Genomic DNA, 26,536 nt, shown 5'->3' on the forward strand with positions numbered 1-26,536 from the left:
GAGGCGGAGGCCCGGGGAAGGGGGGCTCACCTGGCGGGGCGGGGCCTGAGGCGGAGGCTGGCGGTCGGTGTTTGTGGTGGCCGAAGGCTGAGGTACAGGCTGGCCGGACGCGGACCCAGCCAGGCGCCTCTGGCCGTGGCGGGGGTTCGAGCCCCGCCAGGGGATGCTCGTCCCCAGACTTGGGGTCCCAGGGGAGTCACACAGCAGCCGTGGGAGAAACCCGCAGCGCTTGCACCAGCTCAGCACACCCATCACCTGACCCCCCGGGAACTGCACCGGACTGTGAGCCTGTAGCCAGACACCTTGGCTCCGTCTACACAGCGAAACCCTACACCAGGGACTCACACTTCGGCCTGCCACACACTCCAGGTTCCTGCACAGGGGCACTAACAAGAGCTGGCTAGAGACGTCCCACCTCGGGCGCTGACAACGCCCCCCACAAGCTTCAGAACCGAGCTCCAGCCTGAGCCACAATGCCCGTGGGGCTATTTTTAATGCCAGGGATGAGCCCTGCGAGCCCATGTCTGTAGACCCGGCTTCTGAGGCTCACTGCTGCGGGTTGTTGTTTTTTGCTGTGTAGACAAACCCCTTGAATATTCCTCTGGTGAGTGCTGCTGCAGACAGGATGGTGGGCTGGCTTTACGGCCCTGTTGCATTCATTTAGATGGGAGATATAGGCATAACTGTCCAGCATTAAACAAAGTCTAGGTTTGGGTATACAGAACACTCAGCCTGCTTAGTATCGTGGTAAACATAGCATTAAATATCCTTTCAATTGTTTGTTATCAATAGAGAGAAGAAGGGAAAAAGTTAAAGCATTTGAAATGTAAAGTATTAAGTAAGGCTTTCATTTTAACAACATGCCTTGTTCATTTCTCGTTCGCTGGAGAATGTTGTTAGAAGGGAAAGCCCTTGTTTGACAGTCTCTTAGAAAGATGGTATCAAAGATGGTAATAAGTGTCCTTCAGGGGAAAAGAGAAGTTAGTTGCCATGGGCTGGAGCTGTTGCTGCTGCTAAAACGCAAAAGAGAGGCTTATAAGAAGTGGAAGATTGGACAAATGACCAGGGAGGAGTATAAAAATATTGCTCAGGCGTGCAGGAGTGAAATCAGGAAGGCCAAATCACACTTGGAGTTGCAGTTAGCAAGAGATGTTAAGAGTAACAAGAAGGGTTTCTTCAGGTATGTTAGCAACAAGAAGAAAATCAAGGAAAGTGTGGGCCCCTTACTGAATGAGGGAGGCAACCTAGTGACCGAGGATGTGGAAAAAGCTAATGTACTCAATGATTTTTTTGCCTCTGTCTTCACGCACAAGGTCAGCTCCCAGATTGCTGCACTGGGCAGTACAGCATGGGGAGAAGGTGACCAGCCCTCTGTGGAGAAAGAAGTGGTTCGGGACTATTTAGAAAAACTGGACGTGCACAAGTCCATGGGGCCGGATGCGCTGCATCCGAGGGTGCTAAAGGAGTTGGCGGGTGAGATTGCAGAGCCATTAGCCATTATTTTTGAAAACTCATGGCGATCGGGGGAGGTCCCAGATGACTGGAAAAAGGCTAATGTAGTGCCCATCTTTAAAAAAGGGAAGAAGGAGGATCCGGGGAACTACAGACCAGTCAGCCTCACCTCAGTCCCTGGAAAAATTATGGAGCAGGTCCTCAAGGAATCAATTATGAAACATTTAGAGGAAAGGAAAGTGATCAGGAACAGTCAGCATGGATTCACGAAGGGGAAGTCGTGCCTGACTAACCTAATTGCCTTCTATGATGAGATAACTGGCTCTGTGGATGAGGGGAAAGCAGTGGATGTGTTATTTCTTGACTTTAGCAAAGCTTTTGATACTGTCTCCCACAGTATTCTTGCCGCCAAGTTAAAGAAGTATGGGCTGGATGAATGGACTGTAAGGTGGATAGAAAGCTGGCTAGATCGTCGGGCTCAACGGGTAGTGATCAATGGCTCCATGTCTAGTTGGCAGCCGGTTTCAAGTGGAGTGCCCCAAGGGTCGGTCCTGGGGCCGGTTTTGTTTAATATCTTTATTAATGATCTGGAGGATGGTGTGGACTGCACTCTCAGCAAGTTTGCAGATGACACTAAACTAGGAGGCGTGGTAGATACACTAGAGGGTAGGGATCGGATACAGAGGGACCTAGACAAATTAGAGGATTGGGCAGAAAAAAACCTGATGAGGTTCAACAAGGACAAGTGCAGAGTCCTGCACTTAGGACGGAAGAATCCCATGCACTGCTACAGACTAGGGACCGAATGGCTAGGTAGCAGTTCTGCTGAAAAGGACCTAGGGGTCACAGTGGACGAGAAGCTGGATATGAGTCAACAGTGTGCTCTTGTTGCCAAGAAGGCTAACGGCATTTTGGGCTGTATAAGTAGGGGCATTGCCAGCAGATCGAGGAACGTGATCGTTCCCCTTTATTCGACATTGGTGAGGCCTCATCTGGAATACTGTGTCCAGTTTTGGGCCCCACACTACAAGAAGGATGTGGAAAAATTGGAAAGAGTCCAGCGGAGGGCAACAAAAATGATTAGGGGTCTGGAGCACATGACTTATGAGGAGAGGCTGAGAGAACTGGGATTGTTTAGTCTCCAGAAGAGAAGAATGAGGGGGGATTTGATAGCAGCCTTCAACTACCTGAAGGGGGGTTCCAAAGAGGATGGAGCTCGGCTGTTCTCAGTGGTGGCAGATGACAGAACAAGGAGCAATGGTCTCAAGTTGCGGTGGGGGAGGTCCAGGTTGGATATCAGGAAAAACTATTTCACTAGGAGGGTGGTGAAACACTGGAATGCGTTACCTAGGGAGGTGGTGGAGTCTCCTTCCTTGGAGGTTTTTAAGGCCCGGCTTGACAAAGCCCTGGCTGGGATGATTTAGCTGGGAATTGGTCCTGCTTTGAGCAGGGGGTTGGACTAGATGACCTCTTGAGGTCCCTTCCAACTCTGATATTCTATGATTCTATGATTCTATGATTCTAAAATCTGATCCTATTTCATCTCAGGTGGTGTTTGGGGACCAGTCGGGGTGGCAAAGTCATCTGAAGCCCTCTCTCTGGCCTGTCTGATCGGGACATTGCTCAGGATCAGGATGACGAAGGCCCAGGGTCCCAGGAAACGGTAGGGGTGGCAGCTAAGAAATTGAAGTTCACTCTAGTAGCCTCCATCTGTTCTACACGATTTTTCTTTAAGGACCCACAAAGGGAATGGTTGGTAGAATAGCCTGTTGCCTCATTATTTTGCCCACCAATTAGTCCTAATATTTGACACATCAATTTTGGTTCATTAATTTCTGGTTCCACATCTTCTATTTTTACCAAGCACAGTCTTAACACAGTCCTTGAGTTATATCAACAGATCTTTTCAGCACCTTTTCCCATCAACATTTGTTGTTATAGGATTTTTTTTATATATATATATATATATATATATATATATATATAAATGGAGATATCCTATCTCCTAGAGCTGGAAGGGACCTTGAAAGGTCATTGAGTCCAGCCCTCTGCCTTCACTAGTAGGACCAAGTACTGATTTTGCCCCAGATCCCTAAGTGGCCCCCTCAAGGATTGAGCTTACAACACTGGGTTTAGCAGGACAATGCTCAAAGCACTGAGCTATCCCTCCCCCCGGTTATTGTGACATCTTAGCAACTTTACATAGTTTTTACAGTCAAGCTCACAATTAATGTAAATTTCTAGGTCCAATTATCGCAAGAGTCCATTGCTTCAGTTCCTTTGCTGGGGCTGGCAATGATTGTCAGGGAGGTGCAGAAAATACAACCCCATGCGAGATTCATGGAGACAGTGGGGCCATTTCATGCCTTTGGCCTTCTAGAGCAAACTGCAGTAGTATAGACTGTGCTTCAGTAAGTAGCCTTGAAAACAGAGTAGCTCCCACAGCCCAGGCGGGTCTAAGGGCGCCTTGCAAACACCTCACATCTGCCCAGGGTTTGCAGGGGAAAGACCAGCAAACTCACCAGACCATGACTCTTAAGGAAATGCTGCCCAGCCTGTGGTGCAGGGAGAGAAGTGCAGAGTCCTTCATGTTCAGGCTCAGCTGGGATATAGTTGTGGTGAGGTAGGGAGGAAGTGCCAGATGGAGAGGGCATGTGGGGAGGGAGCGCAGGCTGGAGAAGGGCATGGGGGGGCAATGAAGTGGGGAGACAGCGACAGATGGGGAGGGGGAAGGAGTAGGTGGTTCTGAGGGGGGGAAGGAGTAGGTGGTTCTGAGGGGAGGAAGGCATAGGTGGTTCTGAGGGGGGGAAGGAGTAGGTGGTTCTGAGGGGGGGAAGGCGTAGGTGGTTCTGAGGGGGGAAGGAGTAGGTGGTTCTGAGGGGAGGAAGGAGTAGGTGGTTCTGAGGGGAGGAAGGAGTAGGTGGTTCTGAGGGGGGGAAGGCGTAGGTGGTTCTGAGGGGGGGAAGGCGTAGGTGGTTCTGAGGGGGGAAGGCGTGCCAGCCAGGAAGGGGCAACATTTTAGTTCTTGTTCTTGTTTTGGCATTCTCTCTGACTCTGCTTTTCCACTTTGCTTCTGTTGTTGCTGCTTCACTAGGTGCCTTTTGTCAATGAGGGAACTCAGCTCTGGCCTGCCCTGCCCTGCCTTGCCCTTCGGTGAGAGCGCTGACCTGGTGCAGTAACTGGGATAGAAACCCTGTGTTGCAAACCAGAGAGGAGGCAATTCAGTGAAATGCCCAGTCTCTTCTTCCTGTGGTTGTTCCAATGCAAGGCAGCCAGGAGCCTTTTGTTTGGACATTCCCTAACGTCATAGCAAGGTGTACCAACTGTCTCTTGTAAATAAATAATCATAGGAACAATGAACGCAATATGACAGCCTCCCACCTCTCCACCACACACAGCACCTCCATCCCACTGCACCTCTCTTTCCCTCCCAATCCCCAGCTCTGTTGGTTATTTACTCTGTGTGGACTGTGCAACAGCATGAAACACTTATGTAATAAATCAAAACCAGGAGTCACAGTTACCTAATATTTGCTTTGATGTTAAGGCAAGCAAGGAGAGATCTTTCCCCACACAGGGCAGTGACACCGGAGTTGTTCCCAATAGCACTTCCTGCTGCTGGGCAGCTTTGAGAGTCCACAAAGCACAACAGCTCTAACAATGAGCACAACTCATCGATTCATGCCCTCTCAGCCAGTCAGGGCTTTTGATTGCCCTCCACCCCAAGATCCTCTCTCTAACTACAGGTATCATCTTGGGCACCATCAGAGTGCCAGTGAGTTGAGCACACTGATTGGCTGGTGACCCTACAGCTCCTCCAGCCCTGGGAGCAAGAGCTGGGTTGGAAAGGGATTGGACTCAACCCCCTGTGGCACCAGCAAGTGCTTTCAGCTCCTGGGAGGAACAGGGGGAGGGCAGGGAGTCTCTTAGTGCTACTCCCAGACCCATACACACGTGGTGTAAAGTTCAATGGCCACCGAAACAAGAGACCTGCGTTCCCCTGAGCAGCTTATCCGAGGCCTGCTTGCTGCTGCTGCATAACCTGGGCAGAAACTCTAAGCAATGGGCTCTCGTTTTAATGCACAGAAGTTAAGTGTGGTCTCCCTGTCAATCTGAAGAGGTAGACATTTTTTGGAAGGCTTTTTGTGGCCTCCTCTAGAGCTTAGCCTTGGGGTAATGTAAACAACAACTATCTTCTCATGGCTGAAATCAATATGAGAAAGCGGGTACGTGGTAAATTGTGAAAAGTGTCTGGAGAGACCAGAACATCTCTAGAGACACCACATCGAGGCCAGGCATGTCAATAACACAGGGTTAAAGCCCTTCCAGGTGTATCCGAGTTATAAACAGAGAGACAGGAAAAGCCAAGTGAGACTTAAAAGAAACGTACAATGTAGGCAGCCTTAGCTTTCCATCTGCACTTCTCTAATCCTTCCATACCTACTTCATAAAATTTTGGGATGAAGAAGTTTTCCAAATGAATTTGTACTGCAATGATAGTAATCATCCCTCCTCCTCTGTTTCATAACTGTTTAAGAAACCCACAGCCCACATCTGCAGTTTGGATAAGCCACTATACTTGTACTGCTTGTGAGCTGAGTCTTCCTCGCATTGATTTCACAGGTACATATCTCCACTACCAAGTGTGATGTTGTCACCCTCCTGGTTTTTGCTCTTTTCAGGGAAATGCTAGGATTTCATGATCTGGGCCTAGAAGGTTTGTGGTTGTATATAAGACATGTTGGCTATGTTCTGATGATACCCTGATTAGCTGTGGCACATGAAATCTTACGAGAAGTGAGAATGGATTGCCTGCACTCTGCTGTTTGTCTGTTCATTGTGCTATTTGTACAGGACATCTTTCTGGGGACTGTGGTACAGTGTTACACATTATGGCTGTTGCAGAAGGCTGGGGTCAGCACAACTGTTGAGAGAAGTCTGCGTCTCAGAGATGTGATAAAGGAAGCAGTATTGACAAGCTTAATCATTCAGACATCATGAGTCCAGCCTCCAAAATTGAGAATTGCCTTAAAAATCTTGAGATTTTAAAATAATAAATGTGGGGTTCTTTTCATTTCTCTCCTCATGTTGGAGCCTCTGGTTCACAGTTTCCAACTTTTCTTTGTAGCCCTGAAGGCAAGCAATTTTTTTCTTTTTTTAGATGAAGGCTGAGATTTTCTTGTAACCACAGAAACCCAGGACCTGGGACTTGAAGAAAAATACCTAATATCGCGAGACTCGTGATAAAATTATGAATGTTGGCAGCCCTAAGAAAGCACCAGCAATATTTTGGACATGGCCTGGATAGGTGGGCATGAGAGAGGGAGACAGCAAAGCTGACACCCAGATAGGGTGGGACCCGCTGAGCAGCAGCGAGGATAGGGTCGTAAGCAGACACAGAGAATGGGGCAGCTGAGAAGCTGACAGGGAAGACAAAGAGTTGGTGTGGGACATGTAAAGTATGATATACTGAAGGGTGTTTGGTAGGGTTACCATACGTCCGGATTTTCCCGGACATGTCCGGCTTTTTGGGCTCCAAATCCCCGTCCGGGGGGAAATCCCAAAAAGCCGGACATGTCCGGGAAAATCGGGACATGCGGGGCCGGCCGTGCGGGTGCTCGGGGGCCGGGCCGGCGGAGCGGTGCCGGGCCGGGCCGGGGGCTCCGGGGCCGGGCCGGCGGTACGGTGCCGGGCCGGGGGCTCGGGGGCCGGGCCGACGGTGCCGGGCCGGGCCGGGGGCTCGGGGGACGGGCCGGCGGTGCCGGGCCGGGGGCTCGGGGGACGGGCCGGCGGTGCCGGGCCGGGGGCTCGGGGGACGGGCCGGCGGTGCCGGGACAGCGGTGCGGTGCCGAGGGCCGGGCTGGGGACCGGCGGTGCGGTGCCGGGACAGTGGTGCGGTGCCGAGGGCCGGGCTGGGGACCGGCGGTGCGGTGCCGGGGGCCGGGGGTGCTCGGCTGGGCCCGGGGCCAGCACCCCAGGGCCCGAGCCGACCCAGGCTGGAAACACCGGGGGGGCCAGGCTGGGCCGCGCCTCCTCCCCCCACACACCCCCCTACCTGCTTCAGGCTTCCCGCGAATCAAATGTTCGCGGGAAGCAGGGGAGGGGGCGGAGACTTTGGGGAGGGGGCGGAGTTGGGGAGGGGCTGGGGGCGGGGCCGGGGCCCCGTGGAGTGTCCTCCTTTCGGAGGCACTAAATATGGTAACCCTATGTTTGGATTCCAGGGAGTATGTCTTTGATCTATGGGCAGTCACAGATTTCACTGACCTTGGTGGGTGTGATAACCACTTTCCATTCCAGCTAAACAAGGAAACAAATTAATGCCCGGTTGTATAGTGAGAGCCAAAACAAAGGTAGCCAGCTACTGCCCAAAGACTAGAGTGAATACAAACATGGGCTAGGATTTCCTTTGGTTGCAGCTGTGTCCGCGACTGAGCCAGAAGCAGCCAGAAAGCACCCAAAGAGAGGCCGAAAGCCAGGAGACAGAAAGTGAAGTGACTTGTAATGTGTCCCTGAGAGAAGGCCACAAGAGAGAGCTTTTTGGGCAGAGTGCTGGCTGGAAAGAGTCTCAGGGCTAGTGTATACTAGAGTGCTTTGCTGATATAGCTGTACTGTGTTTTATACCAGCAAAGTACTCTTCCTTTGGACCCAGTTTTTCCTGCAAAACTTCTGCTGGTATACCTAATTCCACCCCCAGTAAATATAGCTGCATCTGTACTAGAAGCTGTTGGCAAGGTAGTGATGTCAGTCACAGATCACACCTCTTTGCACCACTGACTGACTGACTGGTATGTCGGGAGAACTTTGAAGTGTAGCCTTGGCCTTAGACTAGTGAGCAAAGGAACTGCCTCCTGTTGTTTGTTCCTACTGTGTTTGGGGGAACAGGAATTTGTACATCCTCGATAAATAGGATTGCATCAAAGAAATACTTGACTCATGTCATCAGTTTCTCCTCCTAACAGAAACAATCGCCAACACCCCAAATATTGACTAATCACTTGGGTAAAAAGAAAGCAGTAAGTTGACAGGCCCAGGAGGAGACGGAGAGAGTGAAACCAAGATGTAGGACTGGGCCAAAGGAGATGTGTCAGGACTGGAAAGTGGACTGTTGAGTTCTTGACTAGTTGAAGCTACCAGCTTCCTGGTGGGTAGGAACAGAAGAGTGGCTACCCAGTGCCCTGTAGCACAAGAACTCCACCACTGCCATCCTCCCCTAGTCTCTGATGTATCTTCCCCTCCTCCCTGCTTCTTCATGCACTGTCTAAAGTGCCATGGAGAGGTAACCCTGGAATCGCTCCCTCTGGATCTCACTCCCTCCTTCTGTAGGCAGGTCTCCAGCCTTGCATGTAATTCAGGGCATGTCTACACTGCCCCGCAGTTCGGACTAAGGGCATGTGAATAGCAGTGTGCATGCACCAAAGGTCTGCGCTGTAACTCCCTCCCCCCAGGTGGATGCTGCAGTCCCAAATGTAAAGGTTCCAAATTTGCATTAATGTCTTCCTGACTGCGCACTGCTGTTCACACCCCCTTAGCCCGAATAGCAGGGCAGTGTAGACATGCCCCCTGAATCTTCTTCAAGGACCTCTGTAGATTCCCACTCATGGGATCAAAGATGCCTGTGTCACCCTCTTCTAGGACCTTCTGCAAAGCCATGCCTGTTGTATCTGGGGGCACTGAGTTTCCAGGGAACTGAGGCTGGGTAAGGAATGTGCATGCCTAAACACCTCCATTCCCTTCTTGTTACTGTAGGCCACTGCTGAAGGAACCCACAGCTCCCTCTGAATCCTACTTCCTGCTGCTCCATCTAGCCAGTCCCCAGCCTTATGTAACACAGATTACCTGTTGTCTTCATGCCAATATTGTCCCTGCTGCAGGCAGGGTCCTGCCATGCTCTCCTCTGAACCTCGCTGCCATGCACAGGATTACGGGTAGAGTCTCTGGGTTGCATCAGTTTAGGGTGTTTATTGCCAGGCAGAATAGTCTATGTGAGGGCCTCAGGACTTAACCCTTACAGCTCTGCCTGAACTCAAAGAGAGAAAAGCCTGTGGGAGAGGCAGAAAGAAGAATTCACAAACATTTTGAAAATGTTTTGTTTGGGAGTTTCTGGTAGAAGCCAACTTCTCATTTTCTTTCTTTTTTTTTTTAAGTGTGAGGATGGGCGGAGGACAGACAGCAAATGAAAATAATAAAATGTAGTTTTTCATTTGAAAAAAAAACAAAGTTTTCAAAAACTAAATTTCTTTGTGAAATGTTTGTTTTTGACACAGGTCATTTTTCTTGTGAAATCTTTAGACGAGCGCTGGCACGAGGGATGCAGCAGCTATTTCAGCACACGTTGCCCAGCTGGGGGGTTGCTCCTGGGCACCTGACCCTTAACACCAGTGCAGTATCCTGGCACTGCCATCAGCCCCTCCGGCGCTCGATGTCCCAGCACCAGGGGTCTCAGCATCCCAGTGGCAGAGCCACTTTGTTTTCCACTATTCTCTTCCTTGATCATAGTGCAGGCCTGGCCCCACAGGCCTCAGCAGTAGGGACACTGGATGTTCTACAACTCCGCAGCCACCAGACAAGCCCAGTGCCTCCAGCAAGAGATTGGCCAGCCCCCTAAGTGCCCAGGAGGCCCCTTGCTGCCGGGACCTGGTCCACACAACAATGTGTTTTCCTGTCAGAAGACAAAACGGTGAGCTCTTTGCTTCAGGCAAAGGCTGTTTCTGTCCCCATCCAGCACAATCGGGCGCCCATGTCAGCTAGCTGGGAGTAACCCTGGGCAGTAGCTGCCACAAGGCTGCTGCAGCTTGTCCTGGCCTATGCTGAGCATCATGTCACCTGTTTATAGCCACGTTCTGACAGGGCAACATGTCACCATGCAGATGCACCCTGGGGGCTGATGTGCACCGTTTTGTTTCCAGCTGACTCTGGGGCAGAGCTGCAGAATTAATGCTAATAGCCTGTCAGGGCTGGTGGCTGGGTAATGTAAGCACCGGGCCAAGCCAGGGCCTTGCTCATCCTTTCTCCACCTACACTGGTGGATACCAACAGGCACTGTCATGATGACCGCTGACCCCTGACATTGTGTCATCAGCCTGTCTGTTTGCAGGGAGATTAGCAGGGTTCCTGCAGCCCATGAGCAGCTCTTTGATCTTCAGTCAGCCCCAGACACACACAGTCTCAGTGGGGGAGGGTTGGCATCTATGGACTAGAAGCAGCCTTTGTAAGGCTAAAAAATTAAAACCTCCTTTACCTGTGCATGCTGCTCTCCCGGAGTAGCACCCCAAGGGGCAGTGAAGTGTCACTTCACCTTGCTGTGACATCCCAACACCTGCCCACCCCAAGAGAACATTTGGAATCATGAGCTGTTTGCACTGAGGGGAGAGAAGTTGCATCACCTTCCATTATCTGCCAAGAAGATCAGGCTGTGTGGGCCCTGGGACAAATAACTGGGACAACTGAGACTCCCTTTAACTCTTAGGGCCCTGGCACATTCAGACAAAGGCTGAGGAGATGTGTGCCTGTTTGTTCAGTTGCCAAAGGAGTAACAGCCCCTCTCACTGGTATCTGCATGATGCCTGCAATCTGTGCCCTTTCTGAGCTATGGGATCTAGAAACGAGGGGCCCAAAGCATTGGGGTGGAAAGGACAAACTTGCAGGTTTGTTGTCCCCCACTTTAGGGGGCAGTGGCTCTACAATGTGCTTAGGTCAGGAGTACCTGGGCTGCTGGGGACTCCCATAGCTAAGTGCACAGGGGGAGGCAGCGCAGAGAGGAAGTGCCCAGTGACATCCAGAAATCCAAACTATGCCCCTCTGCCTGCAGCTCCCAGAAAGAGTTAATGTGCAGGAGAGCACCAGATGTTTGAAGTGAGAGCAGTTGTAGTGGGGAGGGAGGGGGTGTTTTTGAGTGGGGGAGCACAGCCCTCACTCACAGCCAATAGCCGAAGGATTCAAGCCCAACGCCCAGTTCTGGAAATTATTTCATGGGCTGGGGAATTGCATTTGAGTTTCTTCTCAGGGCAATTTGTCAAGGATAAGGGACAGACTCGGACACTGGGCACTGGAGTGTCTCCCTCTGCGCTGTAGAAGGTAAAGTACTGAGCACTTGGTGTTTCTTTTGGAAGAGACTAGCCTGGGTCACTGCAGAGGCAGAGTTTCTTCTTTCCATGCAGCCAGTTTCCCCTGCAGACAGGGAGTGCCCAGGGTTCTAGGCCGTTTCAGACCCATCTTGTCGCTGTGCTGCGTGCAGGTTCTCCCGTGCCGGAGACTGGTCAAGTAGGCTCTTTGGTGTGTGTTCAGACCCCAGCTGCACTAGCAAGGAGGTCAGAAGCTCAGGCCAAATGCTTTTCTTTTCTGGACTGGGTTGAGTCTGTGGCTGGTTTCTTTGTCACTGGGCTCTGCTGAATGGTTTCTCTCTCCCAACTGGCTTTCCTCAGCAGAGCTGATAAGTGCAAGAAGGGCTCAAACCTCAAAGGAGAAACTCAAACTAACCTGGGGAAAAGTGAGGGCTGATATCAGGAGAGGGCCCCTCCCAACCCTAGGCTGAAATCTCAGTGCTCTGCCTATGTCTCATCTGTCCTGGAAAGCCAGCAGTGAGGAGGTCTATGCAGCTGGGATTACACTCGTTGGGGGATGAATCAGTCACTATTCTGGTTACACTTTTTGTAGCTGGAAAGCACAACATCACTGCTCAGTTAATTCAACCTCTCACAGTATGTGAGTGTAGCCTGAGCCCCTTGTGAGCAGGGCCGGCTCCAGGCACCAGCCTGGCAAGCAGGTGCTTGGGGCGGCCGCTCTGGAGAGGGGTGGCAGGTCCAGCTATTCGGCAGCAATTCAGCAGATGGTCCCTCACTCCCGCTCCGAGCGAAGGACCTCCCGCCGAATTGCCGCCGCAGATCGCGATCGCGGCTTTTTTTTTTTTTTGGCTGCTTGGGGCGGCCAAAACCCTGGAGCCGGCCCTGCTTGTGAGCAGTATGTGGGGGGGGACCCTTGGTCCAAGCCACAGTCTAGGTGAATGAGTCCATTCTGCCTTAGCCAATGGCAGCTCCCCTTTTCTAGGAGCTTCGCTGCACACCCTTCACTATGCCCATTATTATCTGCTCAGGAATTCTCATCTCCTCCCTGTGAGCCATCTCTCTGCTGCCTTCTCAGTGTCAGGGAGGGAATCGTATGTTTTACACCTTCCTCTCTGCAGGGTCTGCCCTGAAGAACAGTGCAGGGCCAACAGCATTTCTGCAGAGTCTCAGCTGTCATTTTAACAGCATTAAGTGCCTGTCCTTTCTGAGCGTCACCCCAGCCAGGTGCTCAGAATGTATGCAGACCGGCAGTCACAAATTGGGTAAATCCGTCCTTGCTGTCAGGGACTTACACCTAGGATGGCTTCAGCCTAACAGCTCTGGGAGGCGTGACTGACCCTCATTCATCTCAGCAGTGTGTTAATTCTGAAGCCCAGTGATGACCACGAAAATGACAAGGTTGCAAACTCCCAATTTGCGGCTTTAGCAGAAACCTGCCTCTCCTGTGGGGCTGTGGGTGGAGTTTGTGCTATGAGTGGAGCTGGGGTGGAGTAGCATCTTTATTCCTGCTCTCCTGTGGCAGGGTCTCATTTAGGGTGACCAGATGTCCCAATTTAATAGGGACAGTCCTGATATTTGGGGCTTTGTCTTATATAGACACCTATTACCCCCCATCCCAATTTTTCACACTTGTGTGTGGTCACCCTAGTCTCATTAGAATGTGGGTTGGCTTTCCCCATCTGTTTCTTTCCTCTCTCTCCCTTCCCCATCCCCACTCTCTCTGCCCCCTTTCCCTCCCAGCCTGTCTGTTGGCACTGCTGATCTAGGAACTGGGATTAGGGATCGATATGTAAGGCCCAGTGACCATCAAAGGCCTAACTTCAAAGGCCTCACTTTTGGCCCCTCAAGCAGCAACTCCCCTTTGTATCTTGTATGGGGCAGAGCACACAGCTGGTGCATAACAAATAATGCACAACAAAGGCTAACTCTGGGGAGTGCCCTTTCTCTCGGGCAGATCTCAGAATGGACTCTTACCTGATCCAAATGAACGGCAATAGCGATGTCCATGTCCATAGAAATGGGAACAGCCTCTCCCTGGGGAAGGTGAAAAGCCGGAAGCCTAGATGGGCAGTCCGGGCCTCTGAGATGTCCAAGAAGACTTTCAATCCCATCCGAGCCATCGTGGACACTATGAAAGTGGAACCCAACCCAAACAAGCCCATGATCTCCTTGTCCCTAGGTGAGTATTGGGAAATGCGCTGTCCCTGCCGGCAGTGCTTTGTGTGGCTGAACAGCGGGGGTGGTAGCGAAGAGGTGGGGTACTGAGGGCCCCCGAGCTGAGCTGCAGCCAGGGGGTCTCTGAAGCATGCAGGAGGGGAGGGTGTGCTGTGTACAGCTTCATCATTAAAGGACATGAGAAAAAAGGATTTTGCTGTTTGTCATTCCCTAAAAGGTGACCCAACGGTATTTGGAAACCTCCCCACTGATGATGAGGTCATCCAGGCTGTGAAGGAGGCCCTGGACTCAGGGAACTACAATGGATATGCTCCTTCAGTCGGTAAGGCCCCATGATTCTTCTTCTAAGGGCAGTGTCCTAGCCCAGCTTGTGCACAGGAGGACAGGGCTGAGCCAGGGGATCTAGACGGATGTCCTGTTACATCTTTCTGATTGACACTGACTCACTACGATGCATATACTCCTCTGGCCCTATGTATGCCCATGCACACCAATGAGCAGCAGGGCATTTGAACAGGTTGGAGGCCTGATTTGCTCATGGAGGAGCTGTGCTGCTTTGTCCCGGTCATTGCGTGGCCATTGTTCTGGGAAAAGGCTGGGCCAGATACTCTTCTGCCTCCTGGATAGGTTTCCTCACAGTAGTGTGATGTGGGCAGGGTGTTGCATCCTCATTCTGCTCCATATCGTGTCACTTTGGCTAGCTTTTTTAGTCCCATTCTCCACAGGAAAGTGCTTCAAACAGTCATTCAAGACCCACGGGAGGCCAAATCCATCCCTGTTGTGACCCCATAGACACTGAGAATATCCCCTCAGAGTGAGGGCCCTGGAGCAGAGCAAAGATTGCTGCATTGCCACACAGCTTTGTTCTTGGTGTTAGCTGATATAAGTACTGCACTTTCCACACCACATTGGCTTGGCCATGGAGGTTGTAGACCCAGTTACCGGCGGAGTTAACTTGGGCTGTGGGGACTGGGCATGGGGCATTGATTCAGGGGCAGGGGGACTTTGCATTGGAGCAGGCCCTTATCTGTGCTGTAAAGCCTGCACTTCCCAGGCCTGCTCTGGGGCCAGGATGTCACTCACCTGCCCTGGGGCTGAGAGCAGCTGGTTCAGTGATGGAACAAGGTGCTTGTGTCAGGGCCAACTAATGTTGTCTTTTGTTTCCTTCGGAATTCAAACGAATTCCATCCTGCCCTGGGGTTTATTCCTCTGGAGTCCCCTCTTTGTGCTGCGTGTCTCTGTCCCATGCCTCTGGTGGTTCCTGCCCAGAATGGGGAAATCCGGTGAAACCACTGTCACTCCATATTCCATCCTTCTCTCCCAAGGGTACCAGTCTTGCCGGCAAGTGGTTGCTGCGTATTATAGCTGCCCCGAAGCACCTCTGGAAGCTCAGGTAATGAAGCCTTCCTGGCAAGTGTCCTCACTGGAGAATGAATGGGCTCCGTGGTGTTAGCAACAAACGAGACAGTGCAGCACGGTGGGGCCCCAGCTGGGCTTTTCTCACACCTTGTCTCTATCCAGGAAGAGAGCAAGATGGCTGGACATGATCCATTTCCAAAGTGATCGTATCTGGCTTTCTGCCCGTCACCCATTCCTGGCTTTCTGATCTGGTGGGTTTGAGCTCCCAGAAGCCAGCAGTGGCTGCTGCTGTCTGTTTAGCTTCTTCCAGGCCCTTTTAGCCAAGAAGCTCTTGCTTTTGGCAGACCCATGGACAATTCGTTACTCCCAGTTCAGCTGTCAGTGGCTGCTTTGGAATTTCTCAGAGCAGCCTCTGGTTGCATTCAAAGAGCTCATTCTCGTTTGCTGTCTGCAGGACGTTATCTTGACGAGTGGCTGCAGCCAGGCTATCGAACTTGCATTAGCCGTGCTGGCTAATCCAGGGCAGAACATCCTGGTGCCAAGACCTGGCTTCTCTCTCTACAAGACCCTTGCACTCTCCATGGGGATTGAGGTCAAATTCTACAACCTCTTGGTAAGGCAGTTAGGAGCGGAATGCCACAGCCCCCTCTAGAGAGCTTCCAGGGATCTCTTACCCTCCTCATAAGAAAAGGGAGGAAGGCGTGAAGTGCCAAAGCCAAATAAGCTGCTGCCAGAGCCCATCAGCCCAGCCCTTCTCATGGGCCTTCAGCTTTCCATGGTGGCCGTGCTCCCCAAGGCCCCTGTGTAAGTGATGCCTTCTCACAGGGAGGAAGAAATGCTGGTGCCTTTCATTAGGCACAAAGCACAGCTACGTCTGCGTGGTCTTTGCCCTGCACCTGGCCACACACGCTCCACATGCTGCAACTGGCGGCCTGGCCGGACCCTCGTGCCTCACTCTGGGCCTGGACTCCTAGTCCCTCAGCCTGTGCCCAGCCCTGCTGCACTTCATCCCCATGCCTGGTTCCCAGCCCCCAGCTGGGTCCTCACTCCATACTCCATGCATTATTCTTCATCTTCATGCACCCTCTCCCTCCTCTTCCTCACTAGCCTGAGAAATCCTGGGAAATTGACTTGAAGCACTTGGAGTCGCTGGTGGATGCGAAGACGGCCTGTCTCATTGTGAACAACCCATCTAACCCCTGCGGCTCCGTATTCAGCAAGAGCCATCTCCAGAAAATCCTGGCTGGTGAGTCTCTGAGCACGGAGCCAGGGCAGGGCTGTGGTTTGCTGCCTTGCCCTATCCTCTGCTTATCTGCTTCAGTCTAATTATGGTGAGCTCTATGGTAGGACCGGACCTATTATGTGGCAATGTTGGTGCTACAGAAATAACAGTACCAGGGCCTGGAGGATTCAACCCACACTCTGTGACTTACCCTGTTCCCAGGGCCTTTGGGACAACCCTGCACAGAGTCAGCATGGCCAGGGAAGGGTTGCAGGATGAGAGCTTCTAGGGTCTGTCCCTAACCCACCGTGTGGCCCTTCTCTGGCTGTATAATGGGGATCGTACCCCTGATCCACCTCTCAGAATCCATGCTGGGAAAGCCTTCAACATTATGATGAGTGGATCAGTGGCGTCTGCCCCAGGCCGGGGGTCAGAGCAGGCATAGGCCCTGCAAGCCTAGCCCTGGGAAGGATTGTTCCTAACAATGTATTCTCTAATGCTTTGTCCACTGGTTTGCAAGTCCGAAACAAGGAATATGGAGACGCTCTGTGGGTGGATTGGGGTCTGTTCTGTAGGGCTAGGGGAGAGCCCAGCCCTGGCCTCTGTAGGATGAGGGTGAGTCTGCACCCTGTAGGGAAACAAGGCAGCCAGTTTCAGTGTTTACTTCTCTCCCCCAGTGGCCTCGAGACAATGTGTCCCCATCCTAGCTGATGAAATCTATGGAGACATGGTGAGTGCCTGTCCCTGCCATGCACAAACTGCCCCCAGAGCCTGGGTCTATGGCTTCTCACTATACACTTGCCCCTTGGTAGCAGGGTTTAAGAGTAACTAGCCCAGACAAGAGCCATAGCCATTAGTCTTGCTGCCCTTGAGAACAGCCATGTACTGTACTTACAGCTCCCTGGTCCTGTCTGCCTAGCTGTCCCCTGGAAGGGCGTCTCGTGTCTGGTACTCTCCTTTCCTCCAAGTGGGTCAAACTCAGAGCTACGGTGCGAGCACTCGCGCTCTTGTGTGCATTGCTGTGCTTGTGTCTCCCATCCAGGGGCCCCTGTCATCCCTTAATTAGGACCAGATGTGCAGGGGCTGGCTCTTTGCACTGCACATGAATCCCCCCTTGAAGCAGCGCTACAGCTCCCCCAAACCTGCTCTTTGCACTGTCTGTTTCATGCCAGAGTCTCACTGCTCATTGCTCATCTGCTTTGATATCCCTGCCAGTGAGTTAATGAGTCAACCCCCTGCCCTCCCAGAGCTCCCCTGTCTCTCACAGGGAATTGGCAAGGAGAGAGTGGCTGCTAATGCATCCTCCTGTCTCACAGGTGTTTGCAGAGTGCAAGTATGAGCCCATAGCAACTCTCAGCACCAACGTGCCGATCCTGTCCTGCGGAGGCCTGGCCAAGCGTTGGCTGGTCCCAGGCTGGAGGATGGGATGGATCCTGGTTAATGATCGGAGAGACATCTTTGGGAATGAGGTGAGGAACATTGTCTGGTGGCCTTCTTGATGCCAGCAATAGCGCCACACACTAAACATGCACGGCAGCAGGCACCTTCCCCTGCACGTGTGCACACCACTGCCTTTCACTCAGGCACAGGCATGCACTCTTCCTCCTGCTCACATGCGCTCCCTTGCAGGCTCACACGTACGTGCCCTCCTGCACTTGCCTGTTGCTTCATGCACACATGCCGCCTTCTCTTCACAATTAAATTAAATTAAATTGAATTTAATGTAATTGTGAAGAGAAGGCGGCATGTGTGCATGAAGCAACAGGCAGGTGCAGGAGGGCATGTACGTGTGAGCCTGCAAGGGAGCCCAATTGCCAACTTTCACGCGGTAAATAAGCACCCCAACTTTCACAGTAGCCAAAAATCAAGCTAATCCCATTTCAAAACAAGGCCCAAACAAGCCAATCCCTAAGAACCCCAACACTCTATGTGACGAGATCCCCCCGGCGTGCAGTCTGGGACTGGGCCCCCCTGACGCTCTCCCCCCTGGCCCCTGCTTGCCAGGAGCCGATCAATAAAAAGAAGCAACAAGCTGCAAGCCAAACAAGCAACTCTTAAGCCAAAAAACAAGCCTAATTTCTGCGATTTTTTTCGCGGGTTTGGCATGTCTGCTTCTCTTCACTTGGGAGTTGTTTTGCTTTCCTCTCTCAGGCAGGCCCTGTTTCCCCTACAGGAATAACACAAAGTCGTGCTGCCCCCTTGTGGTCCCTGTATGCTCTAATGTGGTTTCTCCTTATTGGTGGGAACAAGATAGCAGGTGGTGGTGCAGCCTGAGCTTTGGCTCTTTAGTTATTCATTGATTTGTGGCCCGGTGATACCCCATAGAGCTGGGAGCTTTCCACACATCTGGGGCACCTGAGTGCTCCCAAAGGACAGCAGAGGGAGAGGGCAGTGTTGATATCATCTGTCCCCGGCTGGCCATGATGCAGTATCCAGTGGTGATTAACCAGAATAGAAATGAGCAGAGTGAGCCAAAGACTGCGTCACAACAGAGACTGGTTTGCAAAGGCTCTGGTTTGGGTTTGCTTCAGGCGAGTCCCAGCCCTTTGGTGTTGGTGCGTTTGGTTGGGAAGCCCTGACACTTGTGTGCACAGTTCAGTCAAATCCACAGTCAATGACAATGGATTCTCAGGCACAAGGATTCTGAGATTCTGGGGGTGGTTGTGTACCAGCCTCAGCCCCAGACTACTTCAGAGAAGCCTAGGAGCTACTCTAACATATCAGATGCGCTGTGGTAACAGGAAACTCCAGCTAGTGAGCTCTGGCTGCTTCCTGACCCCTTTGTACCATAAGAGTGGTGTGAAAGGACTGGATCCTAGCTAAGGATTGGGACCAGCTCTGGCCCTCAAACACAGCTAGTGATACTGGGGCCTTCATAGATAGTCTGCAGACACCTGCGATACAGACCCCAGATAATGGGACTGGCTCCGGAATGCTTTGCAAAGTTTGAAAAACACCCCTTGTCCAATTGTGGGCGTGTTTGATCCTATGAACAGCTAGAAATGCTGGCATCAGGGTGGGAGCATTTTCCTTTCCTTCATGAGTGTGCGACCTTTGAGGTCAGAGTGTCACCTGTGTTTCAGATCAGGGATGGCCTTGTAAGCTTGAGTCAAAGGATCCTGGGACCCTGCACAATTGTCCAGGGGGCACTGGAACACATCATCCACCGAACACCCCCAGAGTTTTACCACAACACCCTCAGCTTCCTCAAGGTATGTCCCCCTGAGAGACAGGTATTTAGAGTGAGAGGGGACCAGCAGCATTCATCAGCAGGTCAAACAGGACTATGAATCATCACAGTGGTGTCTCGCTAGGGACCTCATCTTCCCATGTCCACTCTCTCCCAGCAGGAGGCGCTGGAGGGAGCAGGGCAGGAGTGCTGATAGGGGGGAGCTCCTGACTACTGCTGTCCTGACCTCTCCCAGCAGGGGGTGCTGCCAGGAGGGGGAGGAGTGCCAGCTGTGGGGATCTCTTGACAATCATAGCACTGCCAGCCAGGAGGCACTGTAGGAAGAAATGCTGGGGGTGGGGTGGGGGGTGTCCACACTGATTTGCTGAGGTCAGCTCAGTCACCTCGACTGCACTCAAGGCCGTTAACATCTGTCCTGTTTGCATTAGATGCCCCTTTATTTGCAGTGGGGGACCTGTCTTGGGTTCTGGCCAAGAATTTGTCTCCAATTTGCTGAGCTGTTTCCTGGAATGTCCTGAGCCCTGAACTCTCTCCTCTCTGCCTTTCAGTCCAATGCTGACCTTTGCTACGCTGCCCTGTCTGCCGTCTCTGGACTCCAGCCTGTCCGGCCCTCGGGGGCCATGTACCTCATGGTAAGTGAGGCGCTAATGTGCCATTTTCAGAGCATTGCTGTTTGCTCAGTGTGTGCTGGGTCCTGTTGCCCTGCCCAGTGTCTGCCTTGTCTGCTTAAAATGTGAGTTGTTCAGGGACGGGCCTGTCTCTTACTGTGTCTGGGCAGCGCCCGGCACAGTGGGGCCCCATTCTTCAGAGAATCGTAGAGTGTAAGGCCAGGGGGGACCACTGTGTCATTTAGTCTGACCTCCTGTGTAGCACAGCCCAGAGAATTCCACCCAGCTACCCCTCTGGTGAGCCCAGTAACTTGTGTCTGGCTAAAGCAAATTGTCCAGAAAGGCACTGGTCTGGAGTTGAAGACATCAAGAGATGGAGGATCACTACTTCCCTTGGCTGTTTGGTCCAATGGTTGGTCGCCCTCTCAGTTAAAAAACATTGTGCCTTATTTCTAATTTGAATGTGTCCGGCTTTAACTTCCAGCCGCTGATTCTCATTATTCTTTTGACTGCAAGAAGATTCAAGAGCCCTTTAGTACCTGTTATTTTCTCCCTGTGAAGATACTGGTGTACTGTAAACAAGTAATCTCGCAATCTTCTTTATGAGAAGCTAAACAGACCAGCCACTTTATGTCTCTCACTGTAAAACGTTTTCTCCAGCCCTTGAATCATTTTTATGGCTCTTGTCTGCACCCTCTCCAGTTTTTCAGTATCCTTTTTAAAAGGTGGGCACGAGAACTGCTTCACGGTATTCTAGCATCAGTCTCACCAATGCCACATACAGAGATAAAATCACCTCCCTTCTGTTCACTTATTTATACACCAAGAAGTGCATTGGCCCTTTTTGCTGCAGCATCTCACTGGGAGCTCATGTTGAGTTGTTTGTCCACTGTCCCCTCTAAATCCTGTACAGAGTTATTGCTTTCCAGAATATGGTCCCCCACTCTGCAGGCATGGTGTGCATTCCATGGCATTCTTTATATTTGGCTTTATTAAAACTTATTTTGTTTGAATGGGCCCAGTTTACCAAGCAATCCAGATCACTCTGCATGACTTCCCTGTCCGCAGCATTGTTTACCACTCCACTTATCTTTTGTGCCATCTTTATATTTACTGCCAGATCATTGATGAAAATGTTGAATAGTGTCAGGTCTAGGACTGATCCTTGGAGAATCCCACTAGCAATACCCACACTCAGTGACAACTATTTTTTTAGTTCTGTTGGTTAGCCAGTTCTTAATCCGTTTATCGTGTGCTTATTCTTTATAGATATTGCTAATTTTTTAATCAGTGTCATGTGGTACTAAATCAAACACTTAACAAAAGTCTAAGTAGCTACACAATTACTTTTTCAATCAAACTTTTAATCTCATGAAATAATGAAATCAGGTTTGCTTGACAAGACGTATTTTCCATAAAAACCACATTGACTGTCATTAATTATATTCCTATTCTTTAATTCCTTGTCAACTGAATCATCTTTACCATTATTTTGAGTGGGATGTCTATAGTTGCCCAAGTCATCCCATTTGCCCTTTTTTGAAAATTGACACAACATGAACACTCTTCCAGTCTTCTGGAATTTCCCTGGTACTGCATGATTAATTAAAAATGAACCAGCAGGCCAAAGATCTGCTCAGCCAGCACTTTTAGGGCTCTTAGGTACAAGTTATCCAGGTCTGCTGTTCTTAAAATGTTCTATCTCTAGTAGATGCTGTTTAACATCCTCTTTTGTTACTAGTAGACTGGAAAGTAGCTCATTATCCTCAGGTAATATGAGTACATGATCATTCTCATTTCCAAATATAGAACAAATATCTATTAAATACCCTTGCGTTTTCTACATCATTATTAACAGTTTTACCATCTCCCTCTAATAATGGGCTTATACCATTGTTAGAATTTCTTTTGTTCATAAAAAAAATCCTCCTTATTCTCCTTACGTCTGCCAGCCATGAATGTCCCTTGATATCTTTAGCTTCCCTTATCAATTTTCTGTACTTCATCACTTCTAATTTATATCAATTGCTATCTATTTTAACCTTTTTCCATTTGTTATATATTGCCTTTTTATTTCTGATTGCTGACTTTATTTTGCCGCTGGCTTTTGGCCAAAGTTTTCTTCTTTCTTGATTGTGAATTCATGGCTTTTTGCCATCTAGTAAAGTCTTCTTAAACAACTGTGAATTTTCATTCACATTTTTCTGTGTAAATTTCACTCATAATTTCCCTCAGCCCCGTTGAAGCACCAAATATATATATTATTGGTCAGAACCTTCCTCTCTTTGCCCATAATGAATATAATTAGGTCATGATTGCTGGTCTCTAGGTAACACCCAACTTCCAGTTCAGTGAACAGTCCACCATTATCCATCACAATAAGGTCCAGAATAGAGTTACCTCCTGCTGGCTGCAGTCCCTTTGTGTTAGAAAATCAGCATTGAAATGTTTTACAAACTCTAATGGAGTTTTACTCCTGGCTGTAGGAGACCTCTAGCATGTCTTCTCAACTGAAGTCCCCCATCACAACCATTTTTCTTTCCACATATTACAGACAAGTATTTAAGAAGTGACTCAACCTGTTCTCTGATCGGTAACAGATCCCCACCACTCCCCCCTCCTGGGCATTGACAGCACATTGATCCATGCGCATTGAAGAGCTGGTGGTTCTGTGCTATCAGTAACTCTAAAACAGGTTATGGTCTCTTTAATGGAGTCACCCTCCCCTCTGTACTTCCTCTCCTTCCTTGACAGGCCCTCCCACCTTGTCAGTAACAATAGTGGGGAGTATCAGGGGGTAGCCGTGTTAGTCTGTATCCACAAAAACAATGAGGAGTCTGGTGGCACCTTAAAGACTAACAGATTTATTTGGGCAGAAGGTTTCGTGGGTAAAAACCCTCACTTCTTCAGATACATGGAGTGAAAATTACAGATGCAGGCATTATATAATGACACGTGAAGAGAAGGGAGTTACCTCACAAGTGGAGAACCAGTGTTGACAGGGCCAATTGGATCAGGGTGGATGTAGTCCACTCCCAATAATAGATGAGTAGGTGTCAATTCCAGGAGAGGCAAAGTTGCTTTTGTAGTGAGCCAGCCACTCCCAGTCCCTAGTCAAGCCCAAATTAATGGTGTTAAATTTGCAAATGAATTTTAGTTTTGCTGTTTCTCTTTGAAGTCTGTTTCTGAAGTTTTTTTATTCAAGTATGGCTACTTTTAAATCTTTTATAGAATGTCCAGGGAGATTGAAGTGTTCTCCTACTGACTATTGTATGTTACCATTCCTAATGTCCGATTTGCATCCATTTATTCTTCTATGTTGGAAGGAGGGTCTGGGGGGCACAGGGCTGTATAGATTTCGCGGGGGAGGAGGGATGCAGGGGGCACGGGACTGTATAGGCTGCTGGGAAAGATGGATGCAGGGGACACGGGGTTGTAGAGGGGTGGGTAGGATGGGTGCGGGGGGCACAGGGATGTATAGGCTGCGGAGGGAGGAGGGATGCAGGGGGCACGGGGCTGTATAGACTGCGGGGGGAGGAGGGATGCAGGGGGCATGGGTGTTGTAGGGGGTGGGAAGGAGGGGTATGGGGTGCACAGGGCTGTATAGGGGTGTGGAGGAGTGGTGCGGGGGGCATGGGGCTGTATATGCTGTGGGGAGGGAAGGAGGGATGCAGGGGGAATGGGGCTGTATAGGGGTGGGGAGCAGAGGAGGGGTGCAGGGGGAATGGGGCTGTATAGGGGTGGGGAGCGGAGGAGGGATGCAGGGGGCATGGGGCTGTATAGGGGTGGGGAGGAGGGATGCGGGGGGTACGGGGCTGGATATGCTGCAGGGAGGGGAGGAGGGATGCAGAGGACATGAGGCTGTAAGGGGTGGGGAGGAGGGATGCAGGGGGCATGGGGCTGTATAGGGGTGGGGAGGAGAGGATGGGTACGGGGCTGTATATGCTGCGGGGAGGGGAGGAGGGATGCGGAGGACATGGGGCTGTAAGGGGTGGGGAGGAGAGGAGGGGTACGGGGCTGGATATGCTGCGGGGAGGGGAGGAGGGATGCGGAGGACATGAGGCTGTAAGGGGTGGGGAGGAGGGATGCGGAGGACATGGGGCTGTAAGGGGTGGGGAGGAGGGATGCGGAGGACATGGGGCTGTATAGGGGTGGGGAGGCGAGGAGGGGTACGGGGCTGGATATGCTGCGGGGAGGGGAGGAGGGATGTGGAGGACATGAGGCTGTAAGGGGTGGGGAGGAGGGATGCTCTGTGGGTGCTGTGAGGGAGGAGCTCCATGGTGATGCCTGGTGCTATCCTATCCAGCCTTGGCCTCTGACATCCCTAATTTCTGTGCTGCAGGTTGGAATTGAAATGGAGCATTTCCCCAAGTTTGAGAATGACGTGGAGTTCACCAAGCAGCTGATCTCAGAGCAGTCAGTCTTCTGCCTGCCGGCCTCGGTCAGTGTTCCCCTCAGAGCAGCCACACTTGTAGAGAGTCTGGGGGGCCTGGGAGCTCTGAGCATGGGGCGTTGGGGGAAGGGGGCTGGGTGTCATGTGGTCTGCCAGAAGCCCTGGGCAGTGGTGCAATGGTCACTCCTTGCCCTAGCCAGGCCCCAGGTGGCCGCTATCCTGTCTCTCAGATTGCAGAGTCTGCCCCATGCTGTGCAGCCCGTGTATTCCTGAGCCCTGTGTCCTCTCTGCTTCGCACAAGAGCAGCTCCCTGCGGACTTTTGCACTGGCTCAGTTCGATGCCCTGTGCAAACCCCGAGGCCCCATTCATGGTGCAGGGACAAGGCTGGAGATGTGCTCCATGTCTCCCCTTCCCGCTCCAATTGCCCGCAGTCACCCGTGCGGTTCCTTAGCCACTCACTGAGCCTTGAGAGTCCTCGTCTCCCTCCAGCCTCTTCTCTGGGTCCCGCCTAGGGGCTGCTGTGTGTGACCCCACCAGCTCTTTGCTTACAGCCCCTTCCCCTGAGGGTCTCTCAGCTCCTTGCTGATGCAGCAGCCACAGGGTGTTTGCACTGTGAAAGGCATTTTACAGACGGAGATGCTGACGGGCCAGGATTAGATCCCACAGCTCCTGACCACAGTGCTATGCTCCTTCCATCTGGCTAGGCCCGTCCCTGTGGGTTGTGCTTGCTCGCTGGACACAGCCGGGGACATGGCAGGGCAGGAGTCTGAGACCCCAGTTTCCCCCCTGCCCAACTAATCAGCCTTTTCCCATGGTTTATTTCAGTGCTTTGAGTACCCCAATTTCTTCCGGGTGGTGCTAACGGTGCCCGAGGAGATGATGGTGGAGGCCTGCAGTCGCATCCAGGAGTTCTGTGAGAGGCACTACCAGGGCAACGAGGGGGCCCAGGACCTGGAATGTGACAAGTAGACAGGAGTGCCCTCCACTCTGCCTCCGCCCAGCCACCCCATAAATGATGCAGCAGTGGGCAGGGCAGGGCTGCCCTCAGGTCAGCACCTATATCCAATGCAACTGGAGCAGGCCACCACCCTGCAGAGCTTCTGCATGTTCCCCGGGCTCCTGGGAACCAGCAGCCATCATTCGATCCTGCTAACAAACCCTCAGGCACCCACTGTCCCACGACCCGCCAGGAGCCCATGCTCTGGTCTGTGTCAGTGAACCGCAGCACCCTTCATACAAGGTCTACAGCTTCTACTCAGGCAGGCAGTCGTAGCATGCAGGAGCCGTCACTCAGCTGCTCGGTTTGAGGGTCTCTGTTGTTGCAGGGCAGTAGCTGGGAGACCCCAGGCTGAATGCAAGATGACAACTTCTAATTCCCTTCACTAGCAGTTACATTGGATGCTGAGCTGGACTCTTCCACTGACAGAGCCATGCATGGAAAGAGGGCTGTGTCGGAGCAGAGTTCTCAGCCTCTTTCTGGCTGGAGCAGGACTGGACAGTCTGGTGTACATGTGGCATGATGGACCCTTATCTGTCTACACCACAGAATGTCACTGACTGTACCTGATGTCTCCCCTTTACGTTGTCTAAGGAGCAGGAGCTCTGTGTATTCAGCCCTTGGTGTTGCAAAGGGCATAAATTATTGTAACTTTTTTATTAATAAATGTTTGGATATGCCTGGCCTTGTGCTGTGACCTGCCCTACTGGGGCTGCTTCTGTATCTGCCCTGGCCATCTGGAGTCATGGTTCCTCTTCTATCGACACTTCTTGTTGGCTCTTCCACACCAGCCTGAGGCCAGACAGGACTGTGATCTTCATACATTTCACTCTGATACCAGGCAAGATTATTCAACCCTCCAGTACCTCTCTGCTGAAATATTTTCACTTGGAAGATGTGCTGATAACTACACTGAACATCATCAGGTTTTTAGCCCTAAAACTTCACCTACCAAACAGAGCATCAACCCCTAAAGACGCAGACACATGCTAGAGCCAGCCCCATGCACCCCAGAATCTGCCCTTCACAGAAATGAACATCCCTCCCCCTCCACTCATGCCCACCATTGACCTCTGCA

The 26,536-nt window shown here is 51.4% G+C and overlaps 1 protein-coding gene across 4 annotated transcripts; it reads left to right on the forward strand.

The window, feature by feature from the left end:
- On the forward strand, window positions 1-26,143 carry TAT (tyrosine aminotransferase). Of its 4 annotated transcripts, XM_065567432.1 has the most exons (13): window positions 1-604; window positions 3,001-3,115; window positions 13,468-13,692; window positions 13,906-14,010; window positions 15,014-15,081; window positions 15,502-15,660; window positions 16,155-16,293; window positions 16,947-16,999; window positions 17,586-17,738; window positions 19,353-19,481; window positions 20,008-20,091; window positions 24,410-24,508; window positions 25,287-26,143. In XM_065567432.1, exons 3-13 carry the CDS (start codon window positions 13,476-13,478, stop codon window positions 25,428-25,430), a joined length of 1,350 nt encoding a protein of 449 aa, XP_065423504.1. In that variant the 5' UTR covers window positions 1-604; window positions 3,001-3,115; window positions 13,468-13,475; the 3' UTR covers window positions 25,431-26,143. The 4 variants fall into 4 exon arrangements, with proteins under 4 accessions (XP_065423504.1, XP_005310265.2, XP_065423505.1 ...); XM_005310208.4 differs by lacking the exons at window positions 1-604; window positions 3,001-3,115 and adding an exon at window positions 11,367-11,526; XM_042856985.2 differs by lacking the exons at window positions 1-604; window positions 3,001-3,115 and adding an exon at window positions 11,402-11,526 and having other exon boundaries at window positions 13,529-13,692.
- The last annotated feature ends 393 nt before the right edge of the window (window positions 26,144-26,536 follow it).

The sequence above is a fragment of the Chrysemys picta genome, chromosome 14 (genome assembly GCF_011386835.1).
Source record: "Chrysemys picta bellii isolate R12L10 chromosome 14, ASM1138683v2, whole genome shotgun sequence".
Lineage (NCBI taxonomy): Eukaryota > Metazoa > Chordata > Testudines > Emydidae > Chrysemys > Chrysemys picta.